This window comes from Amblyraja radiata, chromosome 9, assembly GCF_010909765.2.
Source record: "Amblyraja radiata isolate CabotCenter1 chromosome 9, sAmbRad1.1.pri, whole genome shotgun sequence".
Classification (NCBI taxonomy): Eukaryota; Metazoa; Chordata; class Chondrichthyes; order Rajiformes; family Rajidae; genus Amblyraja; species Amblyraja radiata.
In genome coordinates, this window is record NC_045964.1 from 20,488,343 (window position 1) to 20,510,817 (window position 22,475).

A 22,475-nucleotide genomic window follows, 5' to 3' on the forward strand; every position below is an offset into this window, starting at 1 on the left:
AGAATTAGGCCATTTGGCCCATCAAGTCTACTCCGCCATTCAATCATGACTGATCTATCTCTCCCTCCTCACCCCATTCTCCTATCTTCTCCCCATAACCTCTGACACCTGTACTAATCAACAAATGTCTTGATCATATAAAGGGAAGGATGGGGGGGGGGGAAGAGAGGTCCCTGTCGCACTGGTCCTCTACATTCCCACTTCCCTGCATTTTCCTTCTCTTGCCTGGCAACATTTACTGCTGCCTCCATTGGGAAGGTTCTTTGAGTACCGACTCACTCCAGAAGCCGTTGTGACAATGAAATATATAAATCCCATCTATTATTATTAAATGACAGCACTGAGCTTGACACAGAGACCTTGGCAGATATTGCTCAGGAAGATTTTAGCATAAGAATCCATGTGCAAATCCTCAATGCTACATTTATTGTGAATTTGCCCCATTTCACTTAATTGATTCAGTAGATTGAAGTTGCTGTGAATGCTATTAACAGCCTATGTTTAGCAAAACCAACAAAGGAGATATCCAATTTTAAATCTTCTTTAATAGTGTTATTTGATTTATCTTTTGTTCTTCCTCAAACAACTATTCTTTTTACTTGCAGCAAAGTATCAGAGAATAAGTTTTCCACTTGCAGAATAATATTTAGGCAGAGGAGGTGACGTTTCAGGTCGATACCCTTCTTCAGACTGTCAGGGGAAAGGGAGACACAGATACAAAGATATGGAAGGGTAAGATGTGAAAATGAGAGATCAAAGAGGACGACAATCAAGGAAAATGTAGAATGAGTGCTTCATGATCATTGTTTGCATGTCGCAAGTTGTTCTGGGTCTGTTGTTTGACCACAGGAGATTGTTTTGTTCTTTCAAGAAACCCCATCAGGTTTGTTCGGGGCTACTGCTCTGGACCACAGGTGGACCACATCACATTGGGCAGGTTTGCTTGGGATCACTTCTGGTTCTCAGGTGGACCACCCTCACCTTGGGTAGGTTTGCTCTGGACCTCAGGTGAACCATCCTCACTTTGGGCAGGTAGACTACTCTCACTTGGGCAAGTTGGCTCTGGACCTCAGCTTGGGTAGATTTGCTCTGGACCACAGGTGGACCACATCACTTTGGACAGGTTGGCTTGGGATCACTGCTCTGGACCTCAGCTGGACCACCCTCACCTTGGACAGGTAGACTACTCTCACTTGGGCAGGTTGGTTCTGGGCCACTGCTCTGGACCACCTTCACCTTGGGCTGGTGAACCACCCTCACCTTGGGCAAGTTGGCTCTGGATCTCAGGAAGACTACCCTCACTTGGGCAGGTTGGCTCTGGGCCACTGCTCTGGACCACCCTCACATTGGGCAGGTAGACTACCCTCACCTTGGGCAGGTTGGTTCTGGACCTCAGGTGGACCACCCTCATATTGGGCAGGTAGACTACCCTGACCTTGGGCAGGTTGGCTCTGGACCACCCTGACCTTGGGCAGGTTGGCTCTGGGCCACTGCTCTGGACAACATCATCACCTTGGGCAGGTGGACCACCCTGACCTTGGGCAGGTTGGCTCTGGGCCACTGCTCTGGACCACATCACCTTGGGCAGTTGGACCACCCTGACATTGGGCAGGTTGGCTCTGGGCCACATCACCTTGGGCAGGTTGGCTCTGGACCTCAGGTAGGCTACCCTCACCTTGGGCAGGCTGGCTCTGGACCACATCACCTTGGGCAGGTTGCCCCAGGAGCTCAGGGCCGTTGCTAGGAGACCATCCTCGCCCCGCCCCCTCCTCAGGCTCGGCTCAGCTGACGATCGTCATCGGCATGCGCCATTTGGCTGTGACGCACGACTGTGCGCCGAGGTGTAGCTGACATGGCGGCGGTGGCGGCGGCGGCGGACAATAGAGGTGGGTTGTTGTGGCTCCGGGCCCCGCTCACTAGCGGTGGGTTGTTGTGGCTCCGGCCCCGCTCACTAGCGGTGGGTTGTTGTGGCTCCGGGCCCCGCTCACTAGCGGTGGGTTGTTGCGGCTCCGGGCCCCGCTCACTAGCGGTGGGTTGTTGTGGCTCCGGCCCCGCTCACTAGCGGTGGGTTGTTGTGGCTCCGGGCCCCGCTCACTAGCGGTGGGTTGTCGCGGCTCCGGGCCCCGCTCACTAGCGGTGGGTTGTCGCGGCTCCGGCCCCGCTCACTAGCGGTGGGTTGTTGTGGCTCCGGGCCCCGCTCACTAGCGGTGGGGGCAGAGGAGGCGCTGACGGAGTGGGTCATGGGACTGCAGAAGCGCTCAGCTGGGATCAGGCACCGTTTTGAGTAGGAAGCTGATGAGAGAAGAGAAAGACTAGTGTTTCTGGTCCGATTACGAAGTAACCAAGTCACTAATGATTAGTTGTGTCGGAAGGAACTGCAGATGCTGGGTGTAACCGAAGATAGACACACAGTGCTGGAGTTACTCAGCGAGACAGGCAGCATCTCTGGAGAAAAAAAAGGTCGACGTTTGGGTTCGAGACCCTTCTTCAGACTGAGAGTCAGGGAAAGGGATACGAGAGATAGAGACGGTGATAAAGGGAGATATAGGTTAAATGAATGAAAGATATGCAAAAAAGTAACGACGATCAAGGAAAGGTGGAGCCCACAATAGACCATTGTTGGCTGAGGGCTAGGTGATGACGAGTTATACGGACAATGAAACTCACCGGGACGATATTGAAACTACTACAATGTACTCGGGTGGGGGAGGGATGGATAGAGGGGGGATGCATGGGTTACTTGAAGTTAGAGAAATCGATATTCATACCGCTGGGTTGGAAACTGCCCAAGCAAAATATGCGGTGTTGTTCCTCCAATTTTTGTCTGGCCTGACTCTTGACAGTGGAGGAGGCTCAGGACAGAAAGGTCTGTGTAGGAGTGGGAAGGGGGATTAAAGTGTTTGGCAACCGGGAGATCAGGTAGGTCCAGGCGGATTGAGCGAAGGTGTTAAGTCTGCACTTGGTCCTGCTGATGTATAAGAGTCCACACCGAGTACAACGGATATAGCAGATGAGGTTGGAGGAGGTGCAAGTGATCCTCTGCTTCACCTGAAAGAACTGTTGAGGTCACTGGACAGAGTTGAGGAAGGAGGTCTTGGGACAGATCAAAGGCTCTGTTTTATTGGATAGGGGTTTGTGGAGTTTTCTGCTGATTCACTGACACTTTGGTCGTCGGTTGGCAATTCCTCGTTCGTTATGATCTTTGCAGCGGATTCGCGATTCCTTCTTTATTGAGGCCCCATTGGACTTGCCCAGAATGCTATTCACTCTCTACTTAAAAATAAAGTTTACTCCTGTTTCTTTCTTTGAGCTGCTCTTGTTCATTGGCAGCATCTGTAGACTCAAAGGGATGAGAATCATTGCGTGGGCCACGGAACCGGGTGGGCTTGGGGGGGGGGGGGGGCTACTGCCCCTTCACTTTTTTGGCAAGACATGCTTCATAACCCGAACTTATTCGGCCCGCAGGCGTATTTTTCCCTTCTGAGGACCTCCGACATCCAGAATCTCAGAACAAGCGCATAGTGAACACGACAAAACCAAAGATAGAATCATAGAAAATAGGTGCAGGAGTAGGCCATTTGGCCCTTCAATATCATGGCTGATCATCCAACTCAGTATCCTGTACCTGCCTTCTCTCCATACCCCCTGATCTGTTTAGCCACAAGGGCCACATCTAACTCCCTCTTAAATATAGCCAATGAACTAGCCTCAACCACCTTCTGTGGCAGAGAGTTCCAGAGATTCACCACTCTCTGTGTGAAAAATGCTTTTCTCATCTCGGTCCCAAAGGATTTCCCCTTTATCCTTAAACTGTGACCCCTTGTCCTGGACTTCCCCAACATCGGGAACAATCTTCCTGCATCTAGCCTGTCCAACCCCTTAAGAATTTTGTAAGTTTCTATAAGATCCCCCCTCAATCTCCTAAATTCTAGCGAGTACAAGCTGAGTCTATCCAGTCTTTCTTCATATGAAAGTCCTGACATCCCAGGAATCAGTCTGGTGAACCTTCTCTGTATTCCCTCTATGGCAAGAATGTCTTTCCTCAGATTTGGAGACCAAAACTGTACGCAATACTCCAGGTGTGGTCTCACCAAGACCCTGTACAACTGCAGTAGAACCTCCCTGCTCCTATACTCAAATCCTTTTGTTATGAATGCTAACATACCATTCGCTTTCTTCACTGCCTGCTGCGCCTGCTGCACCTGCATGCCCACTTTCAATGACTGGCGTACCATGACACCCAGGTCTCGTTGCATCTCCCCTTTTCCTAATCCTCCACCATTTAGATAATAGTCTACTTTCCTGTTTTTGCCACCAGTGGATAACCTCACATTTATCCACATTATACTGCATCTGCCATGCATTTGCCCACTCACCCAGCCTATCCAAGTCACCTTGCAGCCTCCTAGCATCCTCACAGCTAACACTGCCCCCCAGCTTCGTGTCATCCGCAAACTTGGAGTGTTGCATTCAATTCCCTCGTCCAAATCATTAATATATATTGTAAATAGCTGGGGTCCCAGCACTGAGCCTTGCGGTACCCCACTAGTCACTGCCTGCCATTCTGAAAAGGACCTGTTCACTCCTAGTTTAGACCATGTGTGGTAAAAATGACATTAGTCAATATTAGGTCTGGAGGACATTGATGCCCACTTTTGCTATTTACCATTTTGTGCTCTTCAGCAGTGATGTTTCCATGTAGCGGCAAGCTTACGTTTTGCGATACTATTATTTTGTGATATTTTAGCAAATGAATTTGGGGATTTGTTTGAACATGTTCATCTTAACTGCAAGTAAATCTCTGCTGCTTTCCAGTTTTCAGCCAACAGTAGTCGAGGGTGATTGTCTCGAAACATTTCTCAGCACTGAATGATTTTTTTAAATTTTAAAGTTGACTTTAAGAAAGCATGAATAAAGCATTTGAGAACAGACTGCAATGAATTTAGTTTAGATTAATTGATGGAAAAATATTCCTTCATTCAGTTTCCATAATAATTAAGAAATGGAGATAACTTGGTAAAAAAGTATACGGTCTTTAACTCAATAGGTTTGTGATCAATGGTGTCCCTGAGAGATCTGTGCTGGGAACTCTATTGTTTATGATTATACAAATGACTGAGATAAAAATATATTTAAGAAAGAACTACAGATGCTGGCCTATCCCTTCTCTCCATCTATGGAGAGAAGGAATAGGTGACGTTTCGGGTCGAGACCCTTCTTCAGACTGATGTCGGGGGGGGGGCGGGAAAAAGAAAGGAAGAGGCGGAGAAAGTAGACTTGTGGGAGAGCTGGGAAGGAGGGAGAAAGCAAGGACTACCTGAAATTGGAGAAGTCAATGTTCATACCGCTGGGGTGTAAACTACCCAAGTAAAATATGAAGTGCTGATCCTCCAATTTGCTCTGGGCCTCACTCTAGCAATGGCGGAGGGGGGAGTTGAACTGCTGAGCCACCTGAGATCTGGTTGATTAGAGAAGTTAACACCTGGAAGAGCGGATGCAGTAGATGAGTTGGAGGAGGTGCAGGTGAACCTCTGCCTCAGCTGGAAAGACTGCTTGGGTCCTTGGATGGAGACGAGGGGGAGGTAAAGCGACAAGTGATGCATTTCCTGCAATTGCAAGGGAAAGTACCAAGGGAGGGGGTGGTTTGGGTGGGAAGGGACGAATTGACCAGGGAGTTACGGAGGGAACGGTCTCTGTGCAAAGCAGAAAGGGGAGGAGATGGGAAGATGTGGCCAGTGGTGAGATCCCGTTGGAGGTGGTGAAAATGTCGGACGATTATATGTTGTATGTGACGGCTGGAAGGTGAGGATAAGGGGGACTCTGTCCTTGTTATGAGAAGAGGGATGGGGAGTGAAAGAGGAGCTGCGGGATATAGAGGAGACCCTGGTGAAGGCCTCATCTTTTATAGACGAGGGGAACCCCCATTCTCTAAAGAATGAGGACATCTTCGATGCCCTGGTCTGGAGCAACTCATTCTGGGTGCAGATGTGGCATAGACTGAGGAATTGGGAGTAGGGGATAGAGTCCTTACAGGAAGCAGGGTGGGAAGAAGTGTAGTCCAGATAGCCATGGGAGTCAATGGGTTTGTAGTAGATGTTGGTCAGTATAGATGTTTTGGTTTGTGCATTTGCAGAAGACACAAAGATTGGTGCAGTTGGAAACTGAGAAACGCTGTAAAAAAATACAGCAAGATATAGCTCCATAGATGCTGCTGCACCCGCTGAGTTTCTCCAGCATTTTTGTGTACCTTCGACTTTCCAGCATCTGCAGTTCCTTCTTGAACAGCAGGATATCCATGCAGGTTACAGATATATGTAGAGAAATTGCAGACGGAGTTTAATCCAAGTTACCGAGATGTTGCTCTTTGGGAGGTCAAATATAAAGAGAAAGTGTACAAGACCCTTAACAGCATTGATGTATAGAGGGATCTTGAGGTCCATGTCCGTAGCTCCCTGAAAATGGCAACACACAGAGTGGTAAAGATGTTGTATTGTCTTCATCTGTCAGGGCATTAAGTGCAAGAGTCGGGAAGTCATGTTGCACCTTTATAAAACTTTTGTTATGCCTTTTGTTATTGTATAATGTGCAGCTCTGGCCACCCCTTTAGGGTAAGGAAGTGGAAGCATTGGCAAGGATGCATGAGAGGTTTATCAGGCTTTTGTGTGGATTAGAGAGTATTAGCTCTAAGGAGAGGCCTGCAAAACTGTTTTCCCTTGAGTGTCAGAGGTTGAGGAAATGCTTGACAGAAGTTTATACAATTATGAGAATCATAGACAGGGTATAAGAGTTAGAACTTTTTTTGCAGAGTGGAAATGTTAGGAGGATAGCTTAAAGTGGATATTTTGGGGAAGTTTATTTTACACTGTGAATGGTGGATGCCTGCAACATTCTGTCAAGGAAAGTAATAGAAGCTGATACAATATTGACATTTAAGAGGTTTTCAGTAAGTAAGTAAATTTTATTTATATAGCAAGTTTCCGTACATCCATAGAAAAAATTAAAAACAAGAAAAAATGACACAACACATTATAGAATTCAACATGAACGTCCCCCCACAACAGAATCAACATTTTCCACTGTGGGGAAAGGCATCAAAAAGTTAAGTCCTCCTCTGTGAATCACCCGAGGTCGGGGCCTATCTGTGGCCTCCGCAGCCAGTCCGATGTTTTCAGGCCCTCTTGCCGGAAAGCTGGAACTCCGGCGTCGGGTGAACACTCCTCGGCAGCTTGGAAATGTCTGGAGTAGCCGCTCCTTCCCCGGAGACTGCGGCACCCAAATTCGACAGGCCGCGCTGGCCGGAGCTCTGACCCAGGCTCCGTGGTGTTTTAAATCCAGCGCTGTCCACCCGCGGCTGCATGCTCCGCAGACCGCAGCTCATCAGATGTTGGAGTCGGCGGTCACAGCACTCCAACATCCGACACCACGACCCGGTAAGGCATCGCCCATGTGGTATCCCAGCGCTGTGCCGCCACCGAAGCTGTAGTCCCGACCGATCCCGACAGGAAACGCCGCTCCAGTCCGATGGTAGGCCGCGAGGAAGGGGCAGATAGGCACGTGAATATGGATGGGAGGGGGGGGGGATATGGATCATGTGCAAGCAGACAAGATCAAATTAATTCAGCATCGTGTTTGGCACAGACATTGTAGGCCGAAGGCCTAATTTCCACGCTGTACTGTCCATATTCTAAACTGTTTCACATGGTTCTATAGGAATAGGTTCTGACTATTAACAAGAGTGTGGGGAGTAGAGACAGGATATTTTTCCATATTGGTGGATTTCAGAAGGCTTTCAGAGACTGCTGATGGAGTTTTTGGAGAGATTGAACCAAGGAAGAATATGAACTTGCATTTATATATGCCTTAATCATAATAATAATAATAATAACAATAATAATAAATACTTTATTGATCCCCTCAGGGAAATTCAGATGTCCAGAAGCCCCCAACCAACAAACCCACAGATTCAAAACGAACGCAGACAGAAATTACATAGAATACAATGTGGACACTACCTGAGAGCAATAAATACTTAAAAAGACCAATAATTAAAAATTAAAAATTGCAAAATGCATCCCCCTACAGCCTAGCGGTCCGAATTATAAAATCTAATGGCTGCAGGGGTGAAGGATCTCCTTTTGAGATTGTGAAGATTTGTAAGGTCCTATAGAGGAGTTTGGTCAACAGGTTTACAGCACTTGGAAGTTGGACAATAAAATGCTTAGGATGAGAATTGAATAACAGACAGAGAGCAAAAAGTGGGACAACGGGTGTCTTTCTTGGGCTGGAAGGCTGAGTTTACTGGATTACCACTGGAATTGGTAATTGGGGCCCCAGCTAGTCACCATCTACCTCAAATGTACCTGGCTGTCCTTGTACATAAGACATTGGTAGCTGAGGGCAAATAGCATGTTGGCTTTAATTGTGAGACCACACTTAACAATATTGTACATAGTTTTGGTCTGCGTAAATAATATAAATTTTCCATTGAGGGAGTATAATTAAGATTCTCTGCACTGGTTCCTGAGATGGTGGGTTTGCTGTATGTGGAGAGATTATCAAGACCGGACCTATATTTTATTGGAGTTAAAAGAATGAGAGATTGTGTTGAAACTTATAACATTCTTACACAGCTTTACAGAGTGGTTACAAGCAGAATGTTTCCTCTGGTTGAGGAGTCTAGAACCTGGGTCTAATCTAAGAATAAGGAGTATGCCATTTACGACTAAGATGAGGAAACCTTTTTTATGCAGCGGGCGGTGAATATTTATAATTCTCCATATGTGAGAGCTGTGGAGGCAGTAAATGCATTAATGCAAAACAGAGATCGCTAGATTTCTGAATATTGTGAATCCAAGGATATTGTGATAGTGCAGGCAATTGGTGAAGAAGTACAAGATCAGTTATGATCTTCATAATAGAGCCGGCTCAAAGGGAGTATTCTTAATTATGCCTTTCTTGCAATGAAATACGCCTGGATTGTATTCACTGTTGTAATCTAGGAAAGTGCTTGGTTCGCACGATAAAGTACCACAAACTCTAGCAACATTATAAATCACATTAGTCCCTCTCAGCCTGAAGAAGGGCCACGACCGGAAACAACACATATACATTTACTCCGGAGATACTGCCTGACCCGCTGAATTACTCCAGCATTTTATGTCTATCTTCGGTTAAACCAGCATCTGAAGTTCCTTCCTACACTTAATTAATCACATTATTTGTTGTTGACAGAAGAATAAAATAAATATTGTGCTTGACTCTGTATTCTGCATATATAGAATGTATAAGATTAACCGATGATCATTTGAATTAATATCTAGTTACCTTAGCAAGTAAATATAGTTGCCATTGCAAAGCAGCTATTTACTTTCTCCCTGTATGCATTAATCAAATAAAGCCTATTTTTAAAAAAATGGTACTTTATATTTGTGCTGTTTTGTTTCTTTTAGATAACCTTCTGGGGATCTCATGGGTAGACAGTGCTTGGATTCCAATTCTAAATCCTGGGAATGTGCTAGACTACTTTTCTGAAAGAAGCAACCCATTTTATGATCGGACTTGCAACAATGAGGTAGTCAAAATGCAGCGGCTTAGCTTGGACCATCTACAGTACGTATTGCTTGATCAATTTGCTCCGAAGTGCATCTCTTTTTGACAATTCCCTCAGATTACTGCATAATGACAATAAAGGAATCTAATCTAATCTAATAACATCTAATAGGTGTTGGTAGATAAAGTTAACAGTACCATTTGTGCTAGTCTGCTGCTGTAGCTTTATAATCATGTTGAAGTCTGCTTTTGTGCTGTGCCACACAGACCCTCACCTGTTATTTATAGGTTCAAAGATTCTTCTATTCCCCAGCATATTAACATTTCATGTTGCTTTTGTGGGTTCTTATTTTGCAAGATGTTTAATAAATGAATCACCAGCAATTATGATCTGGAGCGTGCCTTCACTCATAAAACATCTGGGTTAGCAGTACTGGGGCCACAGATCAAACAAAATGGTAGTCCCTGTTTTCAACCTTAATTGAATATACCACATGTTGTAATATTAGTCCCTTTGTATTTGGTGACTGGATATGATATTTAGCTACAGATAGACACAAAATGCTGGAGTAACTCAGCGGGACAGGCAGCATCTCTGGAGAGAAGGAATGGACATTTCAGGTCAAGACTTCTTCAGATTAGAGTCAGGGGAATGGGAAATGAGAAATATAGATGGTAATGTAGAGTGATATAGAACAAATGAATGAAATATATGCAAAAAAGTAACAATGATAAAGGAAGCAGACCATTGTTAGCTATTTGCTAGGTGAGAACGAGAAGCTGGTGCAACGTGAGTGGGGGAGGGATTGAGAGCTATAGTAGATTGATGATTGGTATCTAAAACAACAAATTTTTACAATAAATGTAAATGAATGCTATTCTGTGGCAATATTTGTTCTGGCAATAATTCTTTTCAATACATATTTTTTTTAATGAAGCTTGAAAATAGAGGTGCAGGTTTTGGTGTGCTGAGTAAGTTGTTTATAATAGAATGAAATGTTTAGTTTTTTTAATTTTTGCCTTATTTTCATTTATTATATTATCTATGTGCAGTGCAGAGAATCTGACCGTATATGTGGTTCAGTTCCGATTGAAAATTATATGTTTGCAGTACACACCTGCAACGCAAAGTTGCAGAACCACAAATGTGTCTGCCTTGCCCAGAGCTGGAAACGTGAGCTAATCTGTGATGTAAATTGCTTTCATCTTTCAGGAAACAGCTGGTAATAATTGATTTCAACCCTGTCATTTCACTGTGGTACTGTTAAAGGACCCGTTAAGTAATCTTAATGAGAAAATTGCTTCATTTTTCTAACACTATAATAGCATTGTCAGTAACTGGATCGTCAAAATGCAGGAGGCAATCCAGTTATCTGCAGTAAATGTGATTACAAATAAAAATTGGGTGATCCCGTTATTTATACTTCAGCTACCTGCCCCTTGCGTGAATTTGACAATCAATAGGATAGCAAGCTTCTTTGCTATGTCCTTCTGAGTTTTGGGACTATGTTATGGTTGGATGTCAGATTCTGGGGAATGATGGGTAAATTATTTGATGGTTAAAAATTTGTTTCACCATAAAGAGTTCATTATCCAAGCCTTCCTTTCATTTGCAACTCTTATGTGTGTAAAGCAATATGAGAACAATGATTGCTGGTGAAGCAACCTGGTGAATCAATCATTTATCCCTGCTATTTTTCTGTTGATTTAGTAACATGACTGGTCTGGAATACATTCTGCTACATGCACAAGAACCTATATTGTATATTATTCGAAAGCAACACAGGCACAGTCCAGCACAAGGTAAGTTTCTATGTAACTGAAGCTGTCATAAGAATAGTTTTACAATGGTGTTCAACCTTGGTGTGCTATATATTGTGAACATTTAGAATTTATCGTGGAATCAGAATTTCAGTGGAAGTCATTTGCAAATTCTCTTTTGCTGTCCAACTTGCAAAGACAAATTACTGTAAGGAATTAACTGCAACAAAGATAAATGTGATTTTTTTTGGGGAGTTTTTTCCAGAAGCTTTGAATGTACGAGTGGAGAATGCTGCCAAAGTATACAGTGCAATGTAGGGTTGGGTACAGAATGGGCAGAGAAACGGCAGATGGAATTTAGAAGAAACAACTGTGAAATGTTGCACTTTGGGGAGTTGAATGTAAGGGGAAGATATGCGGTTGATGCGGATATGCGGTTGATGGCAAGATCTTTTACAACATTGATGTGAAGAGGGGTTTTAGGGTCTTAAGTTTATAGCTTCTTGAAGTCAGGGCTTTTAGTATAAGAGTCAGGAAGTCATGTTGCAACTTTATAAGATGTAGGTTCAGCCCCATTTCGAATACTTTGTGCAGTTCCTGTTGTCCCATTACAGGAATGACATGCGGGCTTTGGACAGGGTGCAGAGGTTTATCAGAAAAGGTCATAAGTGATAGGAGCAGAATTAGGCCATTTGGCCCATCGTCTACTCCGCCATTCAATCGTGTTTGATCTATCCCCCCCCCTAACACATTCTCTTGCATTCTCCCCATAACCCCTGACACCTGTACTAATCAAGAATCTATCTATCTCTGCCTTAAAATATATCCATTGATTTGGCCTCCACTGCTTCCAGTGGCAAAGAATTCCACAGATTCACCACCCTCTGACTAAAGAAATTCCCCCTTATCCCCTTCTTAAAGGAACGTTAATTCTGAGACTATGACGTCAAGTCTTAGACTATTCCACTAGTGGAAACATCATCTCCACATCCACTCTATCCAAGCATTTCACCATTCGATAAGTTTCAATGAGATGAAATGTCGCTTGGATTAGAAAGCATTAGTTATAAGGAGAGGTTGGGCAAACCTGGATTGTTTTTTTCTGGAGTGTCAGAGGCTGAGGAGAGACCTGATAGAAGTATAACATTTAGGAGGCCTAGATAGGGCAGACAGTTGTAGCCTTTGTCCCAGGATAGAAGTGTCGAAGACTGGCCTCCAATATCCTGGAATATCTCTACTTTCCTTTTTAAGAAAGGCAACAGCTTTCTCTGCTCTCCAGACCTCCGGGACCCTGTCTATGCTAGAGTAGAATCAAAAATATTGGCTAAGTTCCTGCAATCTCCTCTCTTGCCCCTCCCAACGATATAGATTCCATCAGGCTCTTGGGATTTAACCACCTTATGTTTTTCAAGCCCCAACATCACCTCCTCCTTGATTTCAAACTGCCCTGCATACTCATATTCTCCATACTAATCTCACTGTCATAATTGTCTTCTCCTTGGTGAGTACAAATGCAAAATATTCATGTAGTACTTTGCCTACATCCACTGACTCCAAGAATAAATTGCTTGTAATTGCTTGTTCAAGTTCATTCCTGCTCGCGTTATATTCCTCAAAAAACACTTCAGAATTCATCTTTCTAAATCTTACTCAAATTTCCCATTTCTTTTTTACTAAATTCACAATCTCTTTAGTCATCTATTACCTTACCATCCCTTACCTTACCATCCTCACCTTTCCTCCTTACTGGGCCCCATGCTGATGCTGAACTCTGAGCTGCTAGCCTTAAAACAACTCCCTTATGTCAGACGTGGACTACTCAATAACAACTGCTCCCAATATGCTCTCCCCAGATCGTGCCTAATAACGCTGTAATCTGCCTTACCCAATTTAGTATTTTCCCCCAAGGACCAGACTTATTCTTGATCATAACTATCTTAAAACCTATCTTAAAACCTCTGGATGCTGCCTGTCCCACTGAGTCACTCCAGCATTTGTGTCTACCTTCGATTAAAACCTATGGAGTTGTGGCCACTGGGCCAATATGCAGGAATGCCCTCCCTAACAACATTGATTATGCCTGCATATCAAGGGATGCAGCAGTTAATATCGCAGCTCACTATCACTTAAGGGCAATTAGGGATGGGCAATCACATAATAGCTCAGCCTGCAAAACCCACATCCTGTAAGTGCATTAAAAAAAGCTCCAAGATTACTGTCTGTGATCCATCTTCAAATATAAGCACTGGCATTCAAAGAGTCATAAAAAGCTGCAAGACATAAAATAGCCATCTTGTGTGCCTCTAGAGGTCAGTCTGTTATGGACATGATCCACTGTTAGAGTTTGAACTTGCAATTGCATTTGATATTTCAACCTTAATACATTGTAAGAGCCGACATGTGGATTTAAAATTGAAGTCTGGCTGTTAGCAAGGGTGATGTTCAAGTGGATGCTGAACATAGTTTCCATGCGCTAATAACAAAAACGCACATTCTCTTCATTTTTGCTGCGAATTGTTGTGTTGAACTAAGTTTTGTTGGCATAAGTCACTGCACTTCAATTGATTATGAGATTTGCACTGTTGTACCACATAAAACAACTTTGTCTCCCCTTTTTCTGCTAATGAGTAGCATGAGAAGAAAATAGACTACAAAGAGCATTTGAGATTAGCGAAGGAGGAGTAACTCAGCGGGTCAGGCAGCATCTCTGGAGAAAAGAGATAGGTGACATTTCGGGTCGAGACCCTTCTTCAGTCTCCTTGTGTGGGTCTGTTTTCCTGCTATAGCTCCCCAATAAACCAATCCAGTCATTTCATCTCTGACATTATCCGGGGCTGATGATGCTGAAAAACTAGGATTTCAAGCAGTATCCGCTGAAGTATTATTTGTTTAATGTCTGGTTCAAGATTATTTATCTTTTGAACCATATTAGAAAATTTACTCTAATATATAAGAAATTAACTTTTGCTGTTTATTTTATTTTAACTTTATTTTTCTCCTTTTCAGCTACTCCTTTGGCTGATTATTATATAATTGCAGGAGTGGTGTATCAAGCCCCTGATTTGGGATCTGTATTAAACTCTAGAATGGTAGGTGATTTTTCTTCATGTTTTTTTGAATAAGTGAATTTGATGTTCCTACCAAATATACATGGTCAATAAGAAGACTACATCATCCATGTACGCCAGTTCATTTTGAATTCAGTTCAAATTGCGGTTTCTCTTCCAGGGATGAAAACCAGTATGCCTTCTTTTCCCTCATATCCTGTTATTACATATTACATCCTATAATTAGTGTAACAGTAACAGTTGTGAAGTGTTTTGCATGGCTGGATATCTCAGTTCCTGTCATCTCTATTTATATTTCATTAAAGGCAATAATTCATTAAATGTTAAAAGGGAACCAACAGCTCTAAAGTTAAAGTTAAACTTCATAAACAAACCGGAGTTGCTTTCGTGAATGGTGCAGATCCACTGCTGTCAGATCTACACAGCTTGCATGCAGCTGTCCAAATGATGTCCATCTTAACAAATGCAAGCCCTTGAAATATCATTTAAACATTCTGCAGGAGACATCTAACATAGTGGTCGCTATGTGATAAACTCTATGTTCCTTTTCCAGCCGAAAATATTTTAATGTTATGAATAGTTCATTTATGCTGAAGATTATTATTGTTTGGCAACAATTATTTCAATCCTATTTTCTTCTAAAAATAGCTGACGGCAATACATGCAGTTCAGTCTGCCTTTGATGAAGCCATGTCTTACTGCCGATACCATCCCTCTAAAGGATACTGGTGGCATTTCAAGGACCAAGAAGAAAGGGGTAAGTTATCACATACTATATTCCAAAATTGACCATTTTCTGAAACTGTTAGTAGCATGCCATCTGCTGGTGGAAAATCATAGAGCAAACTAAAATAATAAAAATTACAGATCATAAGAGGGAAAACTGTTCCTATTGACAGAAAATGAAAGACCGAGAAACATAGGATTTGGGCAGTTTGCAAACAAACCTAAAGTGACATCAAGGGAAATTGTATTACACTGGAATGGATTGGAATTGACCGCAGCAATGTGGGGGTTGACGATTCAATTGCAGCATTAACAAAGAAGTTAGATGAGTATATGGGGGGAAAAAATAGAGGGGTGAGGACAGAGGAATGGCACTGGCTGGATCTTTCTTACATAAAGCCAATGTGAACATGATGGGTTAAACAGCAGCCATTCATGCAATAACCGTTCTGTGATTTCATCTTACTAGTCAATTTCAGTCTGAGATACAGTTAATGACTGAGCATCCACAGCGTTTTGGGCCAGAGATTCGCAATATTCCCACTGACTGAGCAATTTTGTCTATTTTCCAGTCCTAAATGGCCATCCGCTTATCTTCAGACTGTTTCGTGGATCAGAGCTTCCAGCTAGGGCTCTCAGCCCTACCTTCTTAACCTATAAAAATGTTATATCTTTCAATAAGATCACTAATTAGTCTTCTAGTGTAAATATCATTCATATTACTCAACTCTTGGACAACTGTGTTCCAGAAATCCTTAATTCCTTCTTCTAATGATGCTGCCTAAATTGCTAAGTGCTTCCAGCATTTTCTGTAGCTGTGTTATTACAGTTTGATTTGCCTTGTCTACAGATAGATTCAAGTCACTACAATTGCAGCAATGTAAACCAGACTTCCCACCATTGACTCTAATTACAGCACACTGCTTCTGGAAAGCAACCAACATAATCAAAGACTTGTCCCACCCTGATGATTCCACCTCCCCCCTGCTCCTATCCAGCAGAAGATACACAAGCTTGAAAGTGTACAGATGCTGGAACAACTTCTTCCCCTCCATTATCAGGCTTCTGAACGGTCCTACAATTAGCTAGAGTACTGTTCGATTCACCTCTACCCTATTGTGGATCTTTGTTTATGGAACTGATGCGCTACAATGCTGGGAAAGATTTTCTGCATTCTGTATCTTTTATTTGCTCTGCCTATTGTACTTGAGTTTGACGATTCTATTTATGTATCGTATTGTCCGATCAGATTGCATAGCATACAAAACAAAGCTTTTCATTGTACCTCGGTACATATGAAAATAATAAAACTAAACCATGCAAATACAATAGCACATTATAACTAATTTAATCATTTATACCATGTGTTACATCACAATTCCTTCTGTGGGACGGTAAATAATGCTGAGGCACAATCCTTTCTAACTACTGAACTGTTGTCATTCCTTATTAATATTGCTACCCAGATTTATTTTCCTCTTTGCCTACTTTTCCTATACTTTGTTAACCGTGGAATATTTAGTGTCCCAGCTTTGGTCAGCATGCAACTATATTTCCGTAATGGAAACATGAATATAAGGAACTGCAGATGCTGGTTTACAAAATAAAGACACAATCTGCTGGAGTAACTCAGTGGGTCAAGCAGCATCTGTGCAGAATATGGGTAGGTGATGTTTTGGGTTGGGATCCATCTTGGACCATATCCAGTTACTCCCATTCATGCCACATCCACCTGTCCTGTTGCGGATATAACATACATTAGTTAGAGCATCATTAAGTTTGGGCTATGAATTCTTTTCGCTGCTGTTCCTGCTGCCTGCTTGCTCACTACATTTTTAACCTTGAGCCTTGTTTCTCTCTTATCTAACTCGGGTTACTATTCCTCATCTGAGCTGGTTCAAATCCATCACAGAAGCACCAATAAGCCCTCCTGTGATTATTTTGGTGCTACGCCTATTGAGATGTAACCCATCTAACTAGAAAATTTCCCACCTACCAAGAAAATGTGATGTTCTCTCTCCTGCACGTCACTCCAGTCATGCATTCATTTGCTTTATCCTCTTTCTGCACTTACCAGTGTGACACCAGGAGTAATCCTGAGATTGCACTCTTTGGTCATTTTTAAAACTAGGATTGAAAGAGAAGAGGGGACGTAAACAGTGTAAAGATATGGGGCAAAAGCTAGCTAGCAATAGGTGGTGCACGTGAAGAGGGGTTGATTGTTAGATAAGAATTAGGTGGGAGAGGGAAGGATGCAGATCAGCCTTTTGTTCTCCACTTAACACCTCCCAGCCCTTGTCACTATCTCTACCCTTCCCTCTCCACCTGACTTATCAGCCAATTAAGCCCACCTCACCTGTGCCCACCTATTACCTGCTAGCTACTGCCACCCTTCTCCCCAACATCTTTATACTGTCTTCTTCCCCTCTACTGTTTCAGTCCAAATGAATGGTCCCGTAGATTATTGGCTCATGCTATGAGTCATGCATTTGGAGTTACGCCCACTAGCTTGTTAGCATCGCAGTCTGCTGCATTCCGTTAGTCTTAAAGTGAACTCTCAAGTGAGAAGTTGTATTGCTTGTACCTAATAAACTCTATATAACCTGACATGGTGTGAGGCCATTGTTATTATAAGGGACACGAATCGACAGGTCCTGACCTGAAACGTTGACTGTCTATTTCCCTCCACATGTGCTGCCTGACCAGTTGAGTTCCTCCAGTGGCTCTCTTTTTCTTGCTCCAGATTCCAGCACCTGCAATATTTTGTGCCTTCATTTAAAAGGGTGATTGTTTGCCTTGAAGATATCTGAAATGTGTCGTTTTCCCACTTTTTCCCAAACAGACAAAATAAAACCAAAATCGAAGAAGAAGGAGGAACCAAGTTCAATATTTCAGCGTCAGAGAGTGGACATGTTACTTCTGGATATCCGGCAGAAATTCCAGCCCAAATACATTCAGGTCTGTCTGGTCTTTGTTAAATATATGAATGAATGCAGAAGAACACTGTTACCGATTGTTTGGTGTTCCCTTAATTCCACAATGTGCAGGGAGAACAAATGGTTTGAATCCTACAATTTGCATTGGTGGCAGATGGGTTTCAATGTGGTTTAGCTGATTGTCTCAGCAGCATTCAACTCTGAGGAACCTCGGGATTGCGCCACTTTCTGAGACCGCTTTTAATATGAAAACCATCTGGCTATACTTTTTTGCACGAGGACACACTGCTACTAGTTCGGGTTTAATAGGAACTAAGTTAAAACAGGTTTTTTGTTATTCAGTAAAGGTGATACTAAAAAAATGGTCAACTGTGTCCACCAAACAACCCCTTCATAGAATGGATTTGAATAGGATTATTTACGCATTGTACTTTGGTTTTTCAATTCACCTTCATGGATGAAATTGCTTGGTTTGCTGCAGATGTAAAGTGAGTTTATTCATTCTCTCCACGTCATCCTCGGGTGGCACATCAATATAGTTGATGCTGTACAGTGCCAGTGACCCAGGTTCGATCCTGACCTTGGGTGCTGTCTGCACGGAATTTGTATGTTTCTCCCTGTGACCATTTGGGTTTTCTCCGGGTGCTCTGGTTTCCTCCCACATTCCAAAGATGTGCAGGTTTGTAGGTTAATTGACTTCAATAAATTTCCCCTAATGTGTAGGATAAAACTAGTGCATGGGTGATCGCTAGTCGGCGCGGACTCGGTGGGCGATGAGCCAGTTTCTACGCTGTATCTCCAAACAAACCAAGCTACATCTTAAATACAATCTTGGCAGCATTGGTACCCATCAACTACCGCAGCCAGTAACAGCTCGCATGCTGTTATATTAAGCACCAGGTCCACAGAAGGTCCAACCTTATTGCAATTTCAAGCCAAGCAAGGTTGCATGATCACTCTGGTGCTTTTCTCAGTCTTTCTCTTTGCACTGCCGCACTTTACCTGCAATGGGAATTACGTTGGAGTGGAACTAATCTACTTGACAGATGGGAAACGAATCAATCTATTTAGCCTTGACTGCAGAACCATGTTTATCTCAAGAAGCCACAGTATGCAGACGATGCTTGCTTATGCGCCTTTGTATGCTGAGCTTTAAGTCGTGGTCCATTTGTTCAACAAAAAAAAACACAAGTTCAACCTTGCAACTATTGTCATTGGACAATAAGGGTTGACAATGACAATGACTTCATGGGAGTGCTGAACAGGAAATTCTGTGGTATTTCCTGTCTGTTTCAGAAAATAATAGCTTGCCCCCTTTGTTTGCTCATGCTCTAATTTTAACTAATTGCTTGTCTTCCAGAGTCGGTCTCATCCTGTTGAAATGCGGAATACAATAGAGTCTCCCTTGTATAAACATTGACCTCATTAGAGTGAGCAGGGTATTACTATTAAACAATGCGAGAATTTATTTGATCTTATCTTATGAAGGTCTCTGAATACTTTAAAAATATATATATTGATTGACATTGTTTTTATTTTCAGCCAAAATCTGGAGACAAACCTGTACCAGGTGAGGTTTTTATTGGCACATCAACTTAATTATGTGGGCTTTTAGATAAATATATTGACTGACTTTTTGAATGTGAATATTTTTGCTTTTCAGTGGAGCAGGTGAAAAAAGAATCTGAACCACCAACTGAAACAATCAAACATGAAGAAAAAGAGTCTACAAAGAACTCGCAGCAGAATTCAACAACAAAAGCTCCTCCTGAGAAACGGATGAGGCTGCAGTGAAGAGATGTTTGAATCCTTCTCACCGAGTCAATAACTTTTTGGCTCAGTTCTCATGGGCGACTGAACTCTTGCATTTTCATTTCATACACAGCAATTATTTTTTGTTTTTGTTTCCGTACTGCAACCACAAAGGGAGTATGTTCTCTGGGAGAATTTTAGCCGTTGCGGTTCTTCAGTCCCTTCCATTTCCCAAATGACAACAATCCTTGTAGCTTAAAACATTATTTTCTTGCTCTGGTTGAAGTGAGATGGAATCATTGAAAGATGTCCAAAACTACCATTTTAGCCGTAGCCGGATAAGAGGATTGAAGTTGAAAACAAGTGATACTATTGGTACTTGAAATATTACTTGGCTGTTTTGTACCCATTTAAAAAGGATGCTTTATATGTCACAGTTTATTCAGAATCTGCAGATGCTGGCAATTTTATAGAAAAAATGAAAATGCTTGAAACACTCAGCAGGTCGGACGGCATCTGTGGAAATAAATAGTTAATGTTTCAGGTCAAAGACTGTTCAGATTTGCCTGATTTACAGATTATTCAGGTGTATTGATTAATAATGGTATAGTTGTTTGGTTCATTCTTTCGCAAAAACTACCTATAATATTTTCCATCTGACTGAGATGTGTAGTTGATTGAGAAATGATGGGTGTGAAAGCAAGTTATTTTGCCCTGTGATCCTTGGCATTGTACATTGTTACTTTGTAAAGGTAAATTACATTAAAAATTCATGTTTGATGATGAATTTGGTAAAGATGTCCTTCAATGAAATGGTCAGTATTTCCAGGACTGATTCGTGGGTTTATGCTGATTACCTCATTATTAGTTTGCCATTTCTTTTTCATTCTTCCTGTACAACTGAAAGGGAGTTATTCTATTGCATTTTTGTGCTTTATCCTGTACAAATGCAAGTACAAAGCAGCAAATCTACAGGAGAACAGTGAATTGCCTCCCCTCACTGGCCATGTGCTTGTCGCAGCAGCCTCTTCCTGCCAGGATACCTTGTGGTGGCTTCCCCTGATTGGAGGCAGGTTGCCAGGGATTGCCTCCGATCAGGGCAATCAGGTGAGGATGTGGACGTCCCCAAATGTCCTCCGCAACCAAAGAGGCCGCAACTCGAGTCTTCAGGTGGTTCCTCGACCAGGAAGTGACGAGTTAGCCAGTCGAAGAAACTGCTTTAAGTGGAGGTGATAAAATGTATATGGAGATAACAGTGAGTATGAAAATGTTGCTCTTCTTTGCAAGAGAATATGAGTACAGAAGCAAAGATGTCGTCCTCCAAATATATAGACCTGGAGCGTCGTGTGCAATTTTGGATTCCATACCAAAGACGAGATTTACTTGCTGCAAAGGGACTTCAACAACAGCTCATCAGAGTGATTTCTGGGTTGGTGGAACCGTTGTATGAGGAGAGATTGGATTCACTAAGCCTGTTTTCGCTAGAGTTGAGAAGGATTTGAAGCAATCCCATTGAAACCCACAAATTAGACAATACGTTGGCAAAGTTCGATCTGGCTCAGAAGTCTAGAATGAGGTGCTCACAATCTCAAGGAGATGAGAAATATCTTTACTCGGGTGGTGAACCTGTGGAATTCCCTACCACAGAAGGCTGTGGAAGCCCAGTAGTTGAATGTATTTAACACAACAGATTTCTAGACAGACAAAGACATCAAAGGGCAAGAGAACAGTGACAATATAGTATTGCGATTGAGGATCTACTGTGATCTGATTAAATGGTGAAGTGAGCTTGAAAGTCCATATGGCCCTCTGTTCCTAATTTCTATGTTTCTGCAGTAGAACAGAAGAAAGAACATCAATAAACAGCCAGTAATGAATTCAATGCCACAGGTAATAATTAGAGTGGATCTAACAAAATCAATTGCAGGGTTTTGAAAGTGTTTTTGCTGAAAGCAATTTATCCTTAGTGTCCAGATCGGCGCATCGTCTATGGATTTGGATTATTAAACAATGTTGCAGGATGGAATGTACTGATGGAAGTGTTCACATTCTTTTACTGATTCTTTCAAATAGTATTGTCAAACGTTAATGCAACTGGACAGGACAGTGGAGTAGAAATTTGTCAAAAGGCAAAGCTTGAATACATATGTTTTTTCTTCAATTAATGAAAAAAACTCTAGTTTCTGGAAATTCGAAACAAAAACATCTGTGCAGAGAGAAATAGTTAAAGTTGCAGAAACATTCTAACAAAGAGCAATCTAAAGAAAGTTCCTGACCCAAAACATCATCTGTTAATTCCCTCCATAGATGCTGCCTGACCGCGGAGTTTCTCCACCATTTTGTCTTGTGCTTACAAAGGGCATTTGATCTGGACAGCTCACTGTTTTTCTCTCGAAGATGCTGCCTGACCTGGTGTATATATATCCAGTGTTTTTTTTTTTCAGTCCATTCACATTATGTCAGTCCCACAGCCTGTTGCCTGAGGATCCTTCTGTTTCACTATATCCTGCAGTATGACGATGCTGCCTTACATCATTTCTCAGATATTTAATGAATGTTTCCAAAAATGAAGTGTGAATAATTTGACTTTTAAAGTGTATTTGTTAAATCATGTGATTAATGGTGTTGTTTTCTGAGATCCTGAGAAGTTGTTTTGTGTTTCTGAATAAAGAACCTGAAACTT

At 42.4% G+C, this 22,475-nt stretch overlaps 1 protein-coding gene across 1 annotated transcript; it reads left to right on the top strand.

The window, feature by feature from the left end:
• Positions 1–1,824: 1,824 nt before the first annotated feature.
• med6 (mediator complex subunit 6) lies at positions 1,825–22,475 on the top strand. Its single transcript, XM_033026828.1, has 8 exons — positions 1,825–1,886; positions 9,450–9,609; positions 11,261–11,352; positions 14,317–14,399; positions 15,027–15,135; positions 17,947–18,062; positions 19,583–19,610; positions 19,704–22,475. Exons 1-8 carry the CDS (start codon positions 1,853–1,855, stop codon positions 19,832–19,834), a joined length of 753 nt encoding a protein of 250 aa, XP_032882719.1. The 5' UTR covers positions 1,825–1,852; the 3' UTR covers positions 19,835–22,475.

Bases quoted from the DNA above. Each gene is read 5' to 3' on its own strand.
- med6 (XM_033026828.1), top strand. From the start codon at position 1,853: ATGGCGGCGGTGGCGGCGGCGGCGGACAATAGAG. The intron at 1,887-9,449 runs GTGGGTTGTTGT...TGTTTCTTTTAG, and splicing joins GGCGGCGGCGGACAATAGAG to ATAACCTTCTGGGGATCTCA. The intron at 11,353-14,316 runs GTAAGTTTCTAT...TCTCCTTTTCAG, and splicing joins CAGGCACAGTCCAGCACAAG to CTACTCCTTTGGCTGATTAT.